The sequence below is a fragment of the Limulus polyphemus genome, unplaced genomic scaffold (assembly GCF_000517525.1).
Source record: "Limulus polyphemus unplaced genomic scaffold, Limulus_polyphemus-2.1.2 Scaffold2203, whole genome shotgun sequence".
NCBI classification, from domain to species: Eukaryota; Metazoa; Arthropoda; class Merostomata; order Xiphosura; family Limulidae; genus Limulus; species Limulus polyphemus.
The window spans coordinates 117,958-133,749 of NW_013667813.1; the positions used below are offsets into that span (position 1 = coordinate 117,958).

Here is a 15,792-nt window from a genome sequence, read left to right on the forward strand (position 1 = left end):
TACATGGTCGTTTATCTCATGCTTGAGATCAGTGGCAGTCTTCCTTCTGTCTCGAAGGCTGCATAAATGAACATAACATACTTAACATCAGTATCATTGAGTTTAGGTGTTCTGCCTCTTTCTTTCTTTTTCCAAATTTACCTGTCTCAGTCTCACGATCTCGGGTGTACATAACAGTTTTTGGGGAGAATTTCAAGTCTGCAGCAATTTGTTGGAGAGTCCAATCAGCATCATGTAAAGCTTTTATGCGAACTCTCTGCTCAATTAAATATTCTCTACGCTTTTTGGGCTGTGGCATGACAACAAAACTTAATATATAGTGTTAAACACTGTTTTTATCAAGGTTTATTTGTGGAGTGTTATTATATTGATTTCTTCTAGCATATACCAGTACCATATGCTAGCTCCTTGCTAGCTTCTTTCTCTGTAGTTTAGACACTGCATGGGGTACCATAACAGTTATTTCAGACCCTAAATTTGATCAGTATGTTCATTCAAGCAGAACCATTATGTCATGCCCTTGGTAAAAGTATATTGGAATTCTAAAGAATGATAAGTATACTCACCCTGGCTCATTCAATTGTTAACAGGAATTAGTGAAGCATTACCATAGTGTTGAAATTTACGTTATGTAATGGCATGGAAGAATTAGCCCAATAAAATAGATAGAATGGCAAAATATTCTCTTGTCCTAACAGTTTTGCACAGTACTGTATATGATTTTCTTATTGTTTATTTCTTATTAAAGTAATGCTTAATTGTACATTCTAATCTTCTTTGCAGTTTATGTGTACAGATCTTTCTTTCTTTTCCTTGTTTTCTAAATTCCCTGTTTTCATTATGCTAATATATTTTATTACATCTTGTTTTCAGACTTCACTCAGAATGGAATAACTGTATTCTGAAATGTTAGGCTGGTAAATAGGATATTTTTGTTACAGTAACCATGTTACTCAGAGAAAAATTAGTGCTAGCTGACGTATGATACCTGTGGTTAAGAGACATTTCAATCCATTGTTGATATGTTATTGGGAATGTATGTGTAATAGTCATTATAGAAACTGTTTAAGAATTTTAAAATTCCATTTTTACTATATAGTAGATTGCCAAAATGATATTTTTCATAAAATATATGTGGTTATATTTTTATTATTTGGGTGTGCACCAACACATACATTTAGTAATTGTGTATGATATAAAAATGGATTATGAAAGCTGTGTTATATTTATACATAGTATTAAAAGTTTGGTGATTATAAGTATTAAATACCATTGAACTCTTATCGTCTTGCATGTGGATACTGCCAAACAGAATGCAGTAGACTATGAATTTTTATGCACTTGATTATACCTTTTAACAAAATATGAAAAACAAATAGCCAACTATGATTATTTATTACTGTGTTATTGTACACAGTAAATATTGCTAGAACCCTCACTCTATAAGATATTAGATAAAATATTTGATTATTCATAGTGGCAGTAAGTATGTTTCACTTAATGTCAAGTAAAATTTCCAGTAAATATGACTTAAAGTAGCTTATCATATTTAGTTAATATTACATAATCAAGAGAAGGCCTGGCAGTTAGAGTGGTCACTTTGCAATGTAAGGGTCATGAGTTTTAATCTCTGTCACTGAACATGCTCATCCTATATTGTTGTTATCTGGGCTGGCCACCAAAGTGTAAAAATTCTTGGCTTACAAAATACAGGCCGACTCCAAGTTGGGATTAAGGTCATTATGGAGAATAATTACTTCATGAAGAGAAGAAACTATTGCTGTATGATCCTAGTCCTATTTTATTGTTGGTTCATACAGACAAAAATGATAATGGAATTAATAACATTTCTTATATACTGAAACTTATGGACAAAATAGAACATTAACATCTGAAAAATACTCTTGGTGGTTTGCTTCAAAAATAAGTAATTTACAAATAACACATTAGATAGTTGTCATTTATATTAACGTGCCTTGACCAAGCATATCATTTGTTAAGCATTATATGTTTTCAGTACTAAGCATTTTATTTTGTATTAGTTGTCTATTATACCAGCTACAGTTGTAGTGTAATAAGTTGTGTAAAATGAGTGTCTAGGGATAGAAGTTGCAAAAAAAATTGGTTATTTAGTATAGTTTATGCTAACATGGGTAACAGTTGATTAGAGAGGCATAAAATAGTTTATTATAATGTATGACCAATGAATACTTGAAACTGTTGGTACTTGGTGAAACTCCATGATTATAGAATTGATTGACAGTTGTGTGTTTTACAAATACTTCATTTATTAATGACCACGGTTTTGCCAGTAAAGGCATCATCAGGTACAGACTGAAGTGGTTTGTGAACATGTTTATATATGTTAAACCAAAGAGCTGAAAGTAACCTTGACATTCACCTTGAGACAAGTGGGAGGGGCTTAAGTTGGTTTGGTCATTGAGAACTTTTTCACAATTTGTTTTTAGACTTCTATTTATTTCTAAAATTTCCAGACTGTTTAGTTTTTACCTTTTTGCACAGATATGTAAAATTTTGCAATTTTTTTCCAGATGAAATTGGTGTTTTGTTTCAATAAGGTGGGATGCAAAGGTTGAATCCATTTTCCTTAATTTTAAACTTCTAGAATGTTCTTTAATTCTTGTTTCCATGGGATGTCCTGTTTTACCTATGTATAGACTATTGCAGTCGTGACGTGTTTATTGGTGAGCACCACTGTTGCTGTACTTTTTTATTTTGTCTCTGTTGTTGCACAACATTTTGTCTAGATTGTTTGTACAGTAGAAGGCTGATCTGTATATTTTTTGTTCACTGTGTTATATATTTTGTGAGTAGGTTTTCCAAAGTACCTGATCTTAAACCATTTCTTTTTCTTTATGTTGTCCTTTGTTACAGTATGTGAGTATATCGATTTTATGTTAATAGCTTTTAATTTTTTAAACAACAATGTGTCAATTAACTTTGTTGTATAACCATTGTTGACAGTAATTTCTTTTATTATTTTTGATTCAGTTTCATAATCTTCAGACTACAAAAGTATAGTGATAAGCTTATCCACCAACTATGGAATATGGCAAGTTTGTGAGATATCAGATGTCTTAAAGAAGCATGTATGGTGGTGTCATAATAAGTTGTTTTCTGAAAATTTTGAAGGAATGTATGCCATTATTTATGACAATATCTAAGTCCAAAAATTTAATGTTTCTGTTTTCACAAAAACAGAAAAATTATATCCTCAACATGTCTGTACCAACATTTGACATGTTTTGTATTATTTTCATCACTAAACAATTTCTTCTCTAAATTATCTATGGAAATTCTACAAGCAAAGGAGAGAGCAAAGCAAAGCCCATAGCTAACCCATCATTTTGTTTATATATTTAGTCATTAAATTTAAAGAAGTTCTGATCTAAGCAACAACATAAAGAAAAAGAAATGGTTTAAGATCAGGTACTTTGGAAAACCTACTCACAAAATATATAACACAGTGAACGAAAAATCTACAGATCAGCCTTCTACTGTACAAACAATCTAGACAAAATGTTGTGCAACAACAGAGACAAAATACAAAAGTACAGCAACAGTGGTGCTTACCAATAAACACGTCACAACTGCAATAGTCTATACATAGGTAAAACAGGACATTCCATGGAAATAAGAATTAAAGAACATTCTAGAAGTTCAAAATTAAGGAAAATGGATTCAACCTTTGCATCCCACCTTATTGAAACAAAACACCAATTTCATCTGGAAAAAAATTGCAAAATTTTACATATCTGTGCAAAAAGGTAAAAACTAAACATTCTGGAAATTTTAAAAATAAATAGAAGTCTAAAAACAAATTGTGAAAAAGTTCTCAATGACCAAACCAACTTAAGCCCCTCCCACTTGTCTCAAAGTTACTTTCAGCTCTTTGGTTTATCATATGTAAATCTGTTCACAAACCATTTCAGTCTTTGCCTGATGATGCCATTACTAGCAAAACCATAGTCATTAATAAATGAAGTATTTGTGAAACATACAATTGTCTTTGTTTTTTCTCCTTAATTCTGTAATATATGATTAAGAAAATATGAAGTGGTTTGTTTTTAATTACTTAATAGATTAAATCATATGATGAAAAATGCTTAAATGTCCTGAAAATGACAAATTCCATTGAACATACTAAAAAGTTTCATATATCAAAATTGACGTAAAGAACAATTTAACGGAACTGTTCCTAATTTTGTGGTTAATGTTTCAATATACTTACATCTGTTTCTTTAGCTTAGATTACCACCAATTTTCAGATATTAAAGGAAATTTTATGTTTCTTTTAAGGAACCTGTAGTTAACTTTGGTGTTGAGTCACATTTCCAAGGTCGATCTGTCCCACAGGTGACATCACTTATTATTACCCAGGTAAACATTTTCATGTTATTCACTATAATAGTAGAACTGCTTGAAATTATCAATAGTGTTTTGTTTATATTTTTATATCTAGTTTTTTAAATTCTGTATTTTGTATCGTTGCTTTTACAACACAAGACTTGGTTATCATTATGGATTTTTTAGGTACTTGTAGAGAGAACATGTGGAATTTTCTTTAACCCAGCTGGTGAACAGATATATGAATTTTGCTACATCCTTCAGCAAAAAGTTAAGCAAGGAGGAGAATAGCTACACCTCTTAAGAAGGTGTTACAGTTAAATATTGCCTCCAGTATTTTTGCTCAGTCCACATTTTCTCACATTATAATTAGCTTTATGGTATAAACTTTTGTAATATTATTCACAAAACTGGGTACTTTGAGAATATTTCAGTTTGCATAATAAAAAATACTGCTCCATAATCAAATAAAACATTGGATATACCAAGTTAAATTTGTTATGCCAGTTTCAAACACATAATTTCATTTTGCTCACTTACATTTTAGTCCAACCAACTGCAGTACTGCAAATTAAAGCTCAATAAACACAGATCAAACTGTATTTTCCTGGAAATGTGACATGAGCTCACCTGTTACTTCTTTCTTTCCAGCAAATTTACTATCTGTCAAATGTTTTGGTGGGAAAACTGAAATATTCCACACCAGAATTAATTAAAACAACAGTCATATTGTTTCTTTGTATAAAGCTTTACATTTAACTACATATAACATTTGGATGAAATTTGTGCATTCTGATTGAAAAGTTTCTCTCTCTGGCCATGCTCTTATTGATTGATTTATTTTGTGTGGACAAAACTTATGAATGACTTTGTGTAAAATTTTATATATATATATGTGTACTCACATACACATAACCACAAACATATGTTCACCTACACATGTTTATAACTTCCACATTTCATCGGGATATACTTGTAACTTTTAACAGGCTATTCTTGTAAACCACATGTGTCAGTAGTTGTGGTTGTGTAAAATGCTGCTCTTTGAGAGTGGTAAAAGTCACACTATATTAGAGGCCTCATGAAATAAATAACTAGTAGCAGAAATTCTTGTTGTCAAAATTAGTAGTCATTCTGTCACTACCTTATATATCAGTACTCATGCAAACCAACTTCAGCTAAATATGGTTGTCCGCATTGAATGTGTCTTCACTGTTTGGAACAGCCACCAACCATAGACGGGTGGAATATTGCATCACTTTACATAGTTGGTCCACTCGTGTTAGTTGACATCATAGAAAAGTAAATATAAGTAACCTCGCTGAAGTAAGACCTATTCCACTGAAAAGTCATCCAATTCACTTTCAGTGATGGTAGAGAATTCAACACCTCACTGTATAAGAAAGAGCCATAGATGAAGTAAGACCTATTCCACTGAAAAGCCATCCAATTCACTTTCAGTGATGGTAGAGAATTCAACACCCTCACTCTATAAGAAAGACCCATACACTGTTAAGTACATGTGACAATTTCCTTGAGAACTTCATGACTAGTTCTGATATGATACAGTATCTCTGCTCACATGAATAGCTATTCTTGTTCATTGCTACCCTCTATATGCAAATATATTTTAACACATGATACAAGTCTTTTTTCTCCCCTCCATTGGAATTGACTAATTCCAATGCAATGCATCTCTCATGCAAATCATAATGTGATAACCCTCCACAAATAAGAGTATGATATACTCTCATTACGCATGTGACTCCTATTCAATTCTACCTAACTATCACTTCTCATTTGGCAGTACTCGTGTCCAGACATTTTTTGCTTTTCGTGTGCTTCTTGCTTGTAAATTTAATAGTTTCAATTCTGAAGTGGGATTTCTTCATTAATTTTTTGTTGTTGTTATAATGAAGATGCCTTGTCCTCCATGGGCTATGGATCAGTTTGCTTTGGCTTACTATCAGGTGACTGTCTGTTTCTCAAGTCTCAAAAGTTGGGGTCTATTTTACCTGTGTGGAGGTGTTCCCTGATTTTCCTGTGCGTTTAACCCCTGCCCAGTTTCCACGCCTTCGTCTTACCCTTACTTCACTTCTATGGTATTTATGTACTATCCTTCTCCTTTCCGAGGCAATACACTGAGATCCTGAGGGTTTTTGGAGGGACAGCCTCTCCCTTATTACCTCCATATTGCCTTGTTTGTCATCTTTGGCCCTTGCTTTACACACGTGGTTTCTCTGTTGTTGGGATCTTCTGGATTGCAATATGGCCTTGTCCCAGGTTTGTTTGCTGCCCACTTATCTAAGGGAATTATGTATGGCCCCTTTTCTTCAGTGGTATGTTTTCAATACTCTTATCTTTTCCTCTATGGTAGCTCGTTTGTTGCAGTCAGAACCTCGACAAGCTCCTACTTCCTATCCTAATCCTTCTTAGTTCTTATTTGTTCCTCTCACCAGGGAATCCTCATCTCATTGTTTTTATTTAATGTAGATGGGCACAGTGCCAACAGTACCATTAACTACTCAGTAGGTTACAGTCTGGTGGGAACTTGATTGTGCGAATTTGTTCCCCTTTGGTAATCTTTTGCCAGAGATCAGTGGATTAATCGGGTTTTATCAGACTGACTTGTTCTGCAATTTCTACTCCCTTCCTTTGTCTCTGGTACTCGTTTCCTTCTCTATGCCTCAGGATCCTATCACCTGCCAGCATCTGTCATTGGCGGTACAAGACTTTTTGTCTCAACAGGCCATTGAACCTGTTCAACATCTTTCTCCAGGCTTTTATTCCAGGTTGTTTGTTGTCCCCAAGAAAACTGGAGAATGGGGGCTTGTAATAGATTTGTCCCGCCTCAATCAATTTCTCAATCTACCCGTTTTACCATGGAGTCGTTTCTCACTCTTAGGTGGGCTTTTTCTCCAGGTTTGTGGATGACCAAGTTGGATGCCGTGAATGCTTACTTGCATATCTCAATATCTCATCAGTCGCAAATCATATCTTCAGTTTGTTCATCACTTTGTTCCAGATGTCTTCCCATCAAATTTCACACCTTATCTTTCCCTGGCATCTCATCTTCATTGTTCATTGGAGGAAATTCTTCAGTCGGGCATGTGGACTACTCCTAATATGTTTGTCTCTCACTATTTTCATAGGATAATGGTTTCTTCCTTTTCAGTATATTATTTTCCATCATATTCTTCAGACTTCAGTTAGATTTTGACTGGGTAAGTTATCTTTTATTATTATTCTTTATTTTATTTTCAGCAGCCTTATTTCCCTTTTTCTTATTATTACTGATTGTTTGGATCCCACTCTGTGGCGAGTGGTGCCTGGCCAGGTATTCTTTAACTGTTCAAATATGCACTGTCAAGCCATGTCGACTTGTATATTATAATTCCATGGCCACGCAATGCACACTGCAGAGATTGGATGTTCCACAAGATCGCTTGTAGTTTTATCCTTGTGATAGAATTGCTTCATAAGTTTGCCAGTCCCAGACTTCTTGGGTAAAGCAGAAGGGGATAGCTGCCCATCACTGCCATGCTTTGTATGGAATATATTTGTCATGGTCTGCTTTTAAAAAGTAAGGTTACATGGTTATCCATTGCACTGTCTCAGGTGTTATTCTTCCTCTGTACTCTCCACTGCATTTTACCCCCTTTTCTTCTAGTGAAGTTTGAGAGTCCTTACCACTTTCTAGTTCTAAGCCACTGGGGTTGTGGACTGTGGAAACATCCCCCTGAATGGGTTAATGAAATACAAACAAAATATCAAAATATAGAAATGATTATAAAACTATTCAGTTGTGAGTAGGGTGGTGGTGTTCTGCTGGTGTAGATGATGTGATATCTTCCAATATGAAGCATAAAAACAAGTGGAAGTGAGATGCCAAAATTGCAGTTCACCCCTTTGATTGGGATCCCTTATTTTACCCTCATGTGGTTGTCAGTTCCTAGTGGCCAGGTTTTGGATTTAGAGTAGAACCAATCAACATAAGTCCTCACACATGTATTAAAGATGTTTATATTCATCGCTCATTTATACTCCATCAGTGTTGTGGGTCACAATGGAGGTAATTGCAGATTATTACAGTTCTTTTCCCTCAACTATCCCTTGATCGTTTTTTTATTCTGAGGATTTTAATGCGCTTGGGATGGTTCCGGTCAATTTAACTTTTGAGGGAGATTGTTTACATTATGTAGACATCTTTTTGATACCAGATGTCAGGTTTATGGTTTGATCTACAAATTTATCATATTCACATATGCCCCGTTCATGAATTGGGGGGGGGGGTTACTAGATTCCCGCTGGTCTCATGAACTTGAGGTGAAGATGGTATTATCCTTATTCCTGGCTGGGTTTTGGATTGTAGTTGACTTGTCACCGGTATGATCCTCTTTCCTACACCCAAGTGGATGTTGGTTCCTGGTGGTCTGGGTTTTGGATTGTAATCGAATTGCTGGTGATATGATCCTCTTTCCTACTCCCATATGGATGTCAGTTCCCAGTGGCATGGGTCTTGTATGTAGTTGACTTGCCATGTATGGTCTATTGTGCCCTAGTCACTCTACACCTAGGGGGCACATTCTTTTTACTTTACCCACTTTTATAATTTCTGGGATTGAGTTTCATAAATATTGGATGGTTTGGATCACTTTTTGGCTGTAGTTCTCTTCAAATTTGATATGTGTCTCTTGACATCTTTCTACAATGGGCAAAGAGCATACCTGGTTCAAATGTGGTATGGTCTCCCTCATCAGATTTTAAAAGTTGACTATCTCATTTTAGGGAGTGTCTTTGGATGGTTTTGAAGGATGCTTCTTTCTTTCTCTCACACTGGTCCCTCCACCTATTCAATTTGGGATTCTAGCTATTTATGTCAGTGAAGGTAATGTACCGTATTGGAAGTTATAATTTTCCTATACTGAAAATATATTTCTGCTAGGTACTTACCGCTGTTCACACTTCCTCCCCACTGAAAGCTGGTGCTTCCATTTTTTGTCAAAACTCGAAGTGATAGTTAAATAGAATTGAACAGAGGGAGTCGCATGTGTAATGAGTGTATGTCGCACCCTTAATGATGGAGGGTTGTTGCATGACAATTTGTATGAGAGATGCATTATAATTAGTCAATTCTAATGGAGGTGAGAAAAAGGGCTCGTGGGATGAGTAAAAAAGTTTTTGCATATAGAGGGCAGTACTGAGCAAGAATAACTATTTATGTGAGTAGAGCTAAGTACCTATCAGAAGTACATTTTCATTATAGGAAAACTAACTTTTGGAGAACTACTGCTACATAGATAAGAGAACTTCAGATTATCTTTCACACACTTGGGGAGAGATCTACCTCATTTCCATTACAGGCTCAATTTTTTTTTTAATGTGAGTGTCTCCTTGGTGGACTTGTGGCCTGCCCTGGGCTGAAGAATACCATTGAGTAGGTGGGATACAGAAGTCATACATCCTGCTGAATATTAGCTTAGACCTTTGGAATTGCTGAAAGCACTTCAACTATTTGCTCTGCAAATCCCAGGTTTCTTCACCTCTCATGAATCAGGTCATCTCCCAGGGAATCTGTATTACCTCACAATACTCACGGTTCCTCATGCTGATGTGTCAACTCACATTAGCAAGTATCATGAGGAAATGCTACCACACACACCTGATTCCCATCTTGGCAGTGAGCTAGCTCTTTTGACAAATAGGTTTGGTGCCATTCCATTGATGATCAGTTATTTTCACGAACAATGTCCCCCCCCTTTCTTTCCTACTTATAAAACAGCTCCTGTTGATGGAGCTCATCCACCAGCAGCACTTTTTCTCTCCTTTGGATGTCACACCACCCAAACAATCCTGAAACGTTTGGGCTCTTATACTCTTATATCTCAGGGGAAGAACTTTGGAGTGCTTCTGATGGCCCTCATTCCCCTGTTCCAAGCTCATTGTAGCAGATTGATGGCTGTGAGGAAAACTGGAAGCACCTGTAGAGGTCTGAGTTCCATGAGTGGGCTTCTCCCAGATGTAAGCACACTTCCTGTAAGCCATTCTTCCTTAGCCAGAAACTCACCCCCTCCAAATCATACACTTATCTTTGTGGAGAGAAAGCCATCTTCATATATGCTCAGATTATTATAGTTCACTGAAGCATTCACAAATCGGTTGTTCACCTTTTCAGATATATTCATTGATCACGTCACTAAAATTTTACTTTTCATACTACTATGTGGTACTTTCCTGGTTCAGTTTTTCCTCAGAGCAGTCAGTTAACCATCTGTGAATATACTTGGTCGTTTTGACCAACCATGTAACTGTGAAACTATATATACTATAATTGAATGTATTAAGTGTATTTTCACAAAAGTTGACAAGTTTTTAGTAAACACTACAAATCTGTTGTACACAAAATATCAGATTTTTAATAAAGTGATTATAATAAAGATTTGTCTGTCAATTTAAAAAACCTTTACTGAGTCAGTCTAGCTGAAAGGTAATTTTTATGTTGAGAATAAAAACACTTATTTTCATCATGCAGTTTCATATTTCCTTTTCATAACCTCTTGAACATCCTAAATGATTATTGTGCAAGGCAGCCACGTTTCCCAATCACTAACAAACGTTAATGAATATCTTACAAAATTCCCAAGTTTTATTTATTTTTATTTCTGAAAAGCAATGTTTTGAGTTAGCTCTTCTTTGTCAAATTATAAAGCTTAGAACAAAATTATATGAACAGAATGTGAAATTTGATTTGGTTGATTTCAGTATGCTCCCAATGAAATCACTAGCATTTGTGAATTTTCTGAACTTTTTCTAGCATACTATGACACTCATAGCTGCCTAGGAGGAAAGTCACAATAGTTTAAGACAAAATAGCACTAATTTGTCCTTGTAACTTAAAATGTTTTTTCTGACTTTTAGCGAACCTTGGTTGTTATGGTGTTAAGCCCTTTTCAACTGTAAAATCCAAAAAGATCTTCATTTCAGCAGGAATGGAATATTAACATAGCAGGAATTCACATAGAGATCAGATCAAAGTGATAGAAGCATTGTTTGATGATACGATGCCAGAAGAAAGGGGCTTGTGAACAACTTCCTTTATTATAACAGGTCTAATTTTTCAAAGCTTGCAAAAAAACATACTTTATCATTTTGTACTTCATTTGAATTATGATAGGAAAATAAATGTTTTTTAGCATGTTGTCATTGTAAAGACAGTACATCATGTATGCAACAAAGATGGCAAAGGCTGGACGCATTTTGTTTAACAAACATGTTTTTTTGTAATAGTTACTATTATATTTTAAAGGTATTACGTGTAAGTACAAGTTCTGCTAAACATGAAAGTGTGTGTTATGGAGGATAAAGTAAGGATATTTCATTGAAGAAATGTTTTACTACAATTAAACCTTCATTGTATGGAATAGATGTGTGCAATGATTTTATATCCATAGTGGAAATGTTGTTTTCCAATAAAGTGTGTGTTCTCGATTAGCTCTTTCACTATGACTTTTGCTTCTGTGCATGTTATAATCTTCGCCAGTGTAAAACTCAAAAATTAGCTAGGTAACTTTATTGTCAATGTATATAAGTAACATTGGCATGAATATGTAGTTTATAATTCAAGTCTTTATCTCCATTTTAAGTTCTTAATTTAAAAAAAAAGAGACTTAAAATTTCTTAATTTTAGTTTTCTGTGTTTCCTGTGGTGCATCAGAACTCTGATTTTTGCACTTCAGAATTTTCTATCATTAAAAGTATATTGCTACAGCTTCTAAGCAGTTTGAAACACAAACTAAATAAGATTACAAGGAACAATCCAAAATTTGTCCCTCCTACCTTTTTGGTTTTTGAGATATCAATAAATTTCTGGAATCCACCAAAGAAGCCCCCTCCCCACTATCTAACTTTCAAAATTGTTTGCTTACCAACTTTATGTGGCCGATTGACAGGTTTATAATTAATAGGAAGAGCAGATACTTCTCTACATAAGACTCATTACAGCTTTGGTGGCCATAAAATAAGAGTCTGTCATAATTATTGTGTGCGTGAACATCATAGTTATAGCTTGTTTAGAAAGCGAGATAAATTATTGGAGTTTTGGGACATACTATTTTAATGAATAATGTATAGTCTCATGTTCTGAAATGTGTGCTTGAAAGCAACCTAAATTATTTTTATTAAACACCTGAATTTGTGGGACTCGACAAGAATGGCTTCAATTTTTATTCAAGTGCAAATGAGCTTGAGTACACACAGTGACTACTTACAAATCCTTGTTATTTATGTATATTTTTTATTCATTGTTATATATTTCTAACAAAAATAACTCAAGTGAAAAAAATTAGAACCTTCTCAACTTAGACTAACAAAACTTCAGTAGAATAAAACGTTTAAAATTTCACAAACTGAAGTCTGAGCATAGTGCATGCATATTTCTACCAGAAGCATCTAATGTACTTATGCTGTTATTTATTGATTTTGATGGGAGGGTTACTGCTCTAATGGGTGCAAAGTATAGTAAATAAAACCATAAAATTAAAATAAAACAGATGTGAAAAGGTTAATTGTTGAAATTTTTCCAATTAAGTAATTTTGAACTTTCTCATCAATACTGCATTCATTGCATTCAACGGTATTACTTATTTTATATTTTTCAACTTTTTATCTCACTGTACATTGATGAGTTCTCTACAGTTAATGTTAAGGTAGAGAAAATAATTTATAAAATATTAAGTTTCACCCAGAGAAATTCTTTTGTTATTCATTTAGGAGAATCTAGAGGTTGTGTGAGTGAAATATGAAAAGTGTAAAATGAAAAGTATTTTTATTCTTAGCATTGAAATCACCTTTCAGTTAGACTGATTCAGTAGTGATTTTGGAAATTCACATACAAATCTATAGTGTAAATACCTTATTGAAATTTTTTTGTCTAAAACAGACTTTTTTATGCTTACTAAAAGCCTGCCAAATTTTGAGAAGATACACTTAGTAAATTCAGAGTTACAGTATTAAAATTTTTCTGAAGATAGGCTTGGTCAAATTGACCCAGTTCTTACTTATAGAATTGAAGTAGTGTCCTTTATGTTTGCTTGTAAACTTGCAACAAAGAGTGATAAGTTGTCATGAAGGTAACAAGATAAATATTCTGTAGGGCAACTGCATATGGATACAATTGGTCAATCTGATTTGTCCTTCTCTGTGGATTTTGGGGACAGATAGAAAATAAGAGCCTTAGGTTCATTTGTAAAGAATTTCCTGTCTGTTGTGGGTAATTCATTAGCATTGATCGTATCCTCAATACTAGGTTATTGATGTTTGGAATTGGGTTGTCTTGAAGAGGAGTATATAGATAGACTATTGGTAAGTTCTTTTAATGCTTCTTATTTCAAAATATATCATCATTTTGTGACAAGTTATTTAAGACTAATTGTTTGCCTTGAGAGATGTTTTTAGACTTAGTATTGAGGCTTAAATTCAGTCCATTCATATCATTTTTTTCCTTTCTTAATACAGTAGCCAAGTGTGATGAACTGTCTATAGGGTGGTGTCAGTTCTTGGACTTAAACGTACTCCAACAGATATTCAAAAAAAAAGATTATGACTAGAAAGAAAATAAAGCTAGGAATCCTACAACTTTCTGTTTGAATATTTTATGACTTGTATAATATTTGTGTAAAAGATATAATTTTAAAAGAATTTTGTAACATGTATGCTACAATACTTTTCGTCATCTAAAAAATCTCAAATTTCCTTTGTGTAATCACTAAGACCTCCTAAATGCATTTCATACGTTTTTTTTCACTTAATCCTTCAACAATGCTTGAAGCCTACCTGAAAAGCCTGAACATGAAGGATGTTTGCCACTTAGGTAGGAAGGCCTGGGCAGCAGTCAGCTCGTCGTGTGTATAGAAATGCTGGGAGAAGGGTCTTGGGGTAGCCTTTTCATCACGGCAGATGATGATGATGAGACAGATTTGTATGGCTTCACAGAGGAAGATGTGCGTGAGGCAAAGAAGCTGTCTGAATGGAGCAAAGAAGAGCTACACCAGTGGCACTCTGTTGACGACAAATGCCCAACATATGAGCACTTGACAGACCCCAAGATTGTCCGTTACGTAACTATAGCACCGACGGAGGCAAGTGTACCAATTCTCGAGCCACAAGAAGAGGATAATGAAGAGCCTCCATCACCACCACCAAAAGTGTCTGAAGCCATTGAACACCTTGAGGCTAGCCTCCGTTGGCTTGCAACTCAGGAGGTGGACCACATAAAATTCCTCTAACTCAGAAGCTTTCTAGATTTCACTTGCAGCTAGAGACATGCTACGTTCAAGCAAGGAACACTCAATCAGTTTTTAAGAAACAAACTGCAAATGATGATTGCTAATATTCTTGAATGTTTTTATTTGTTGTTTTGTTTATTAAAAAGCTTACTAAAAATAATTTGTGTTATAATTTCTACTGTAACAACAATGATTCATTCACAAAATTATTTAATTCAGAGGTAATTTACTTACCAGAAAGGGAATGTGTAAAAAACTAGTCAAAGAGGGCAAAAATAGAGGTGTTTTAGGATGTTAGGTCAATACTGGGTCAGTTTGAATATTGATTTTCTTGAACCTCGATTTAGCGCAACCCCGCTTGTTTTGCGATGACATTTTATGGACCCCAATGATTGCGTTGTAACGGGGCTACACTGTATCTAATTGTAGACTTTTTATTCATGATGTTTGACACATTTGTAGCTTCTAAACATTAACAAAAAATGCTTACTATGGAAGAGAAATTGAACAAACTATTTTTTGAAGTAGCTAGAAAATTTACTATTAGTTTGCATTTTGTGTAAAATATGACTAATTAGTATGTTCTTCATCAAAAAGAAAATTTTACTACTGTATGTTTTTATTTACCAGATTCGAAAGATGCTGAGAAAGAAGCACACATTACCAAACTATAAGATGCGCATAAAGCCATTTTTCCCATTACCAGATAACATAACAACTGAATTTAAAGTTCCTTCCATGGACAAAAATTTTGAAGGAAGTCTGTTAGAAGTTACTGTCTTACAATGTACAAGGCTTCACAATATAGACCAGTCTCATAAGTTATGTTGTACACTAGCTGTTGGTAAGTATTGGGCATCATTAAACTGAAAGTAGTCTCTTATATTTTGTAGACTTTGTATTTAGAAGTAGCTATAATATATGGGTGAAATATTATTTTGTAAACGATATGAAAGCTTGATCTAAAAAGTACTATAACTATGGTGTTCCATATACTACTACTTTAAATTCTATGACAAGGAACCCACTTTGATACTAATAATGGTTGGAGACGGCTTGAATGGGTAATGAAGAAAAACTTTAATATAAGTTTAACATAAGACAAAACCTTGTCGAAACATTGTACATTTGCTGTTATGTT

At 34.3% G+C, this 15,792-nt stretch overlaps 1 protein-coding gene across 1 annotated transcript in view; it reads left to right on the plus strand.

The window, feature by feature from the left end:
- LOC106466243 (PDZ domain-containing protein 8-like) overlaps nucleotides 1–15,792 on the plus strand; it is a gene marked incomplete at its 3' end in the record, with an annotated part of 176,655 nt that overhangs the window by 97,660 nt on the left and 63,203 nt on the right. The window contains exons 6-7 of the mRNA XM_022394222.1: nucleotides 4,321–4,401; nucleotides 15,282–15,495. Of these exons, the coding sequence (XP_022249930.1) occupies nucleotides 4,321–4,401; nucleotides 15,282–15,495 (295 nt within the window). The remainder of the gene's footprint in view (nucleotides 1–4,320; nucleotides 4,402–15,281; nucleotides 15,496–15,792) is intronic.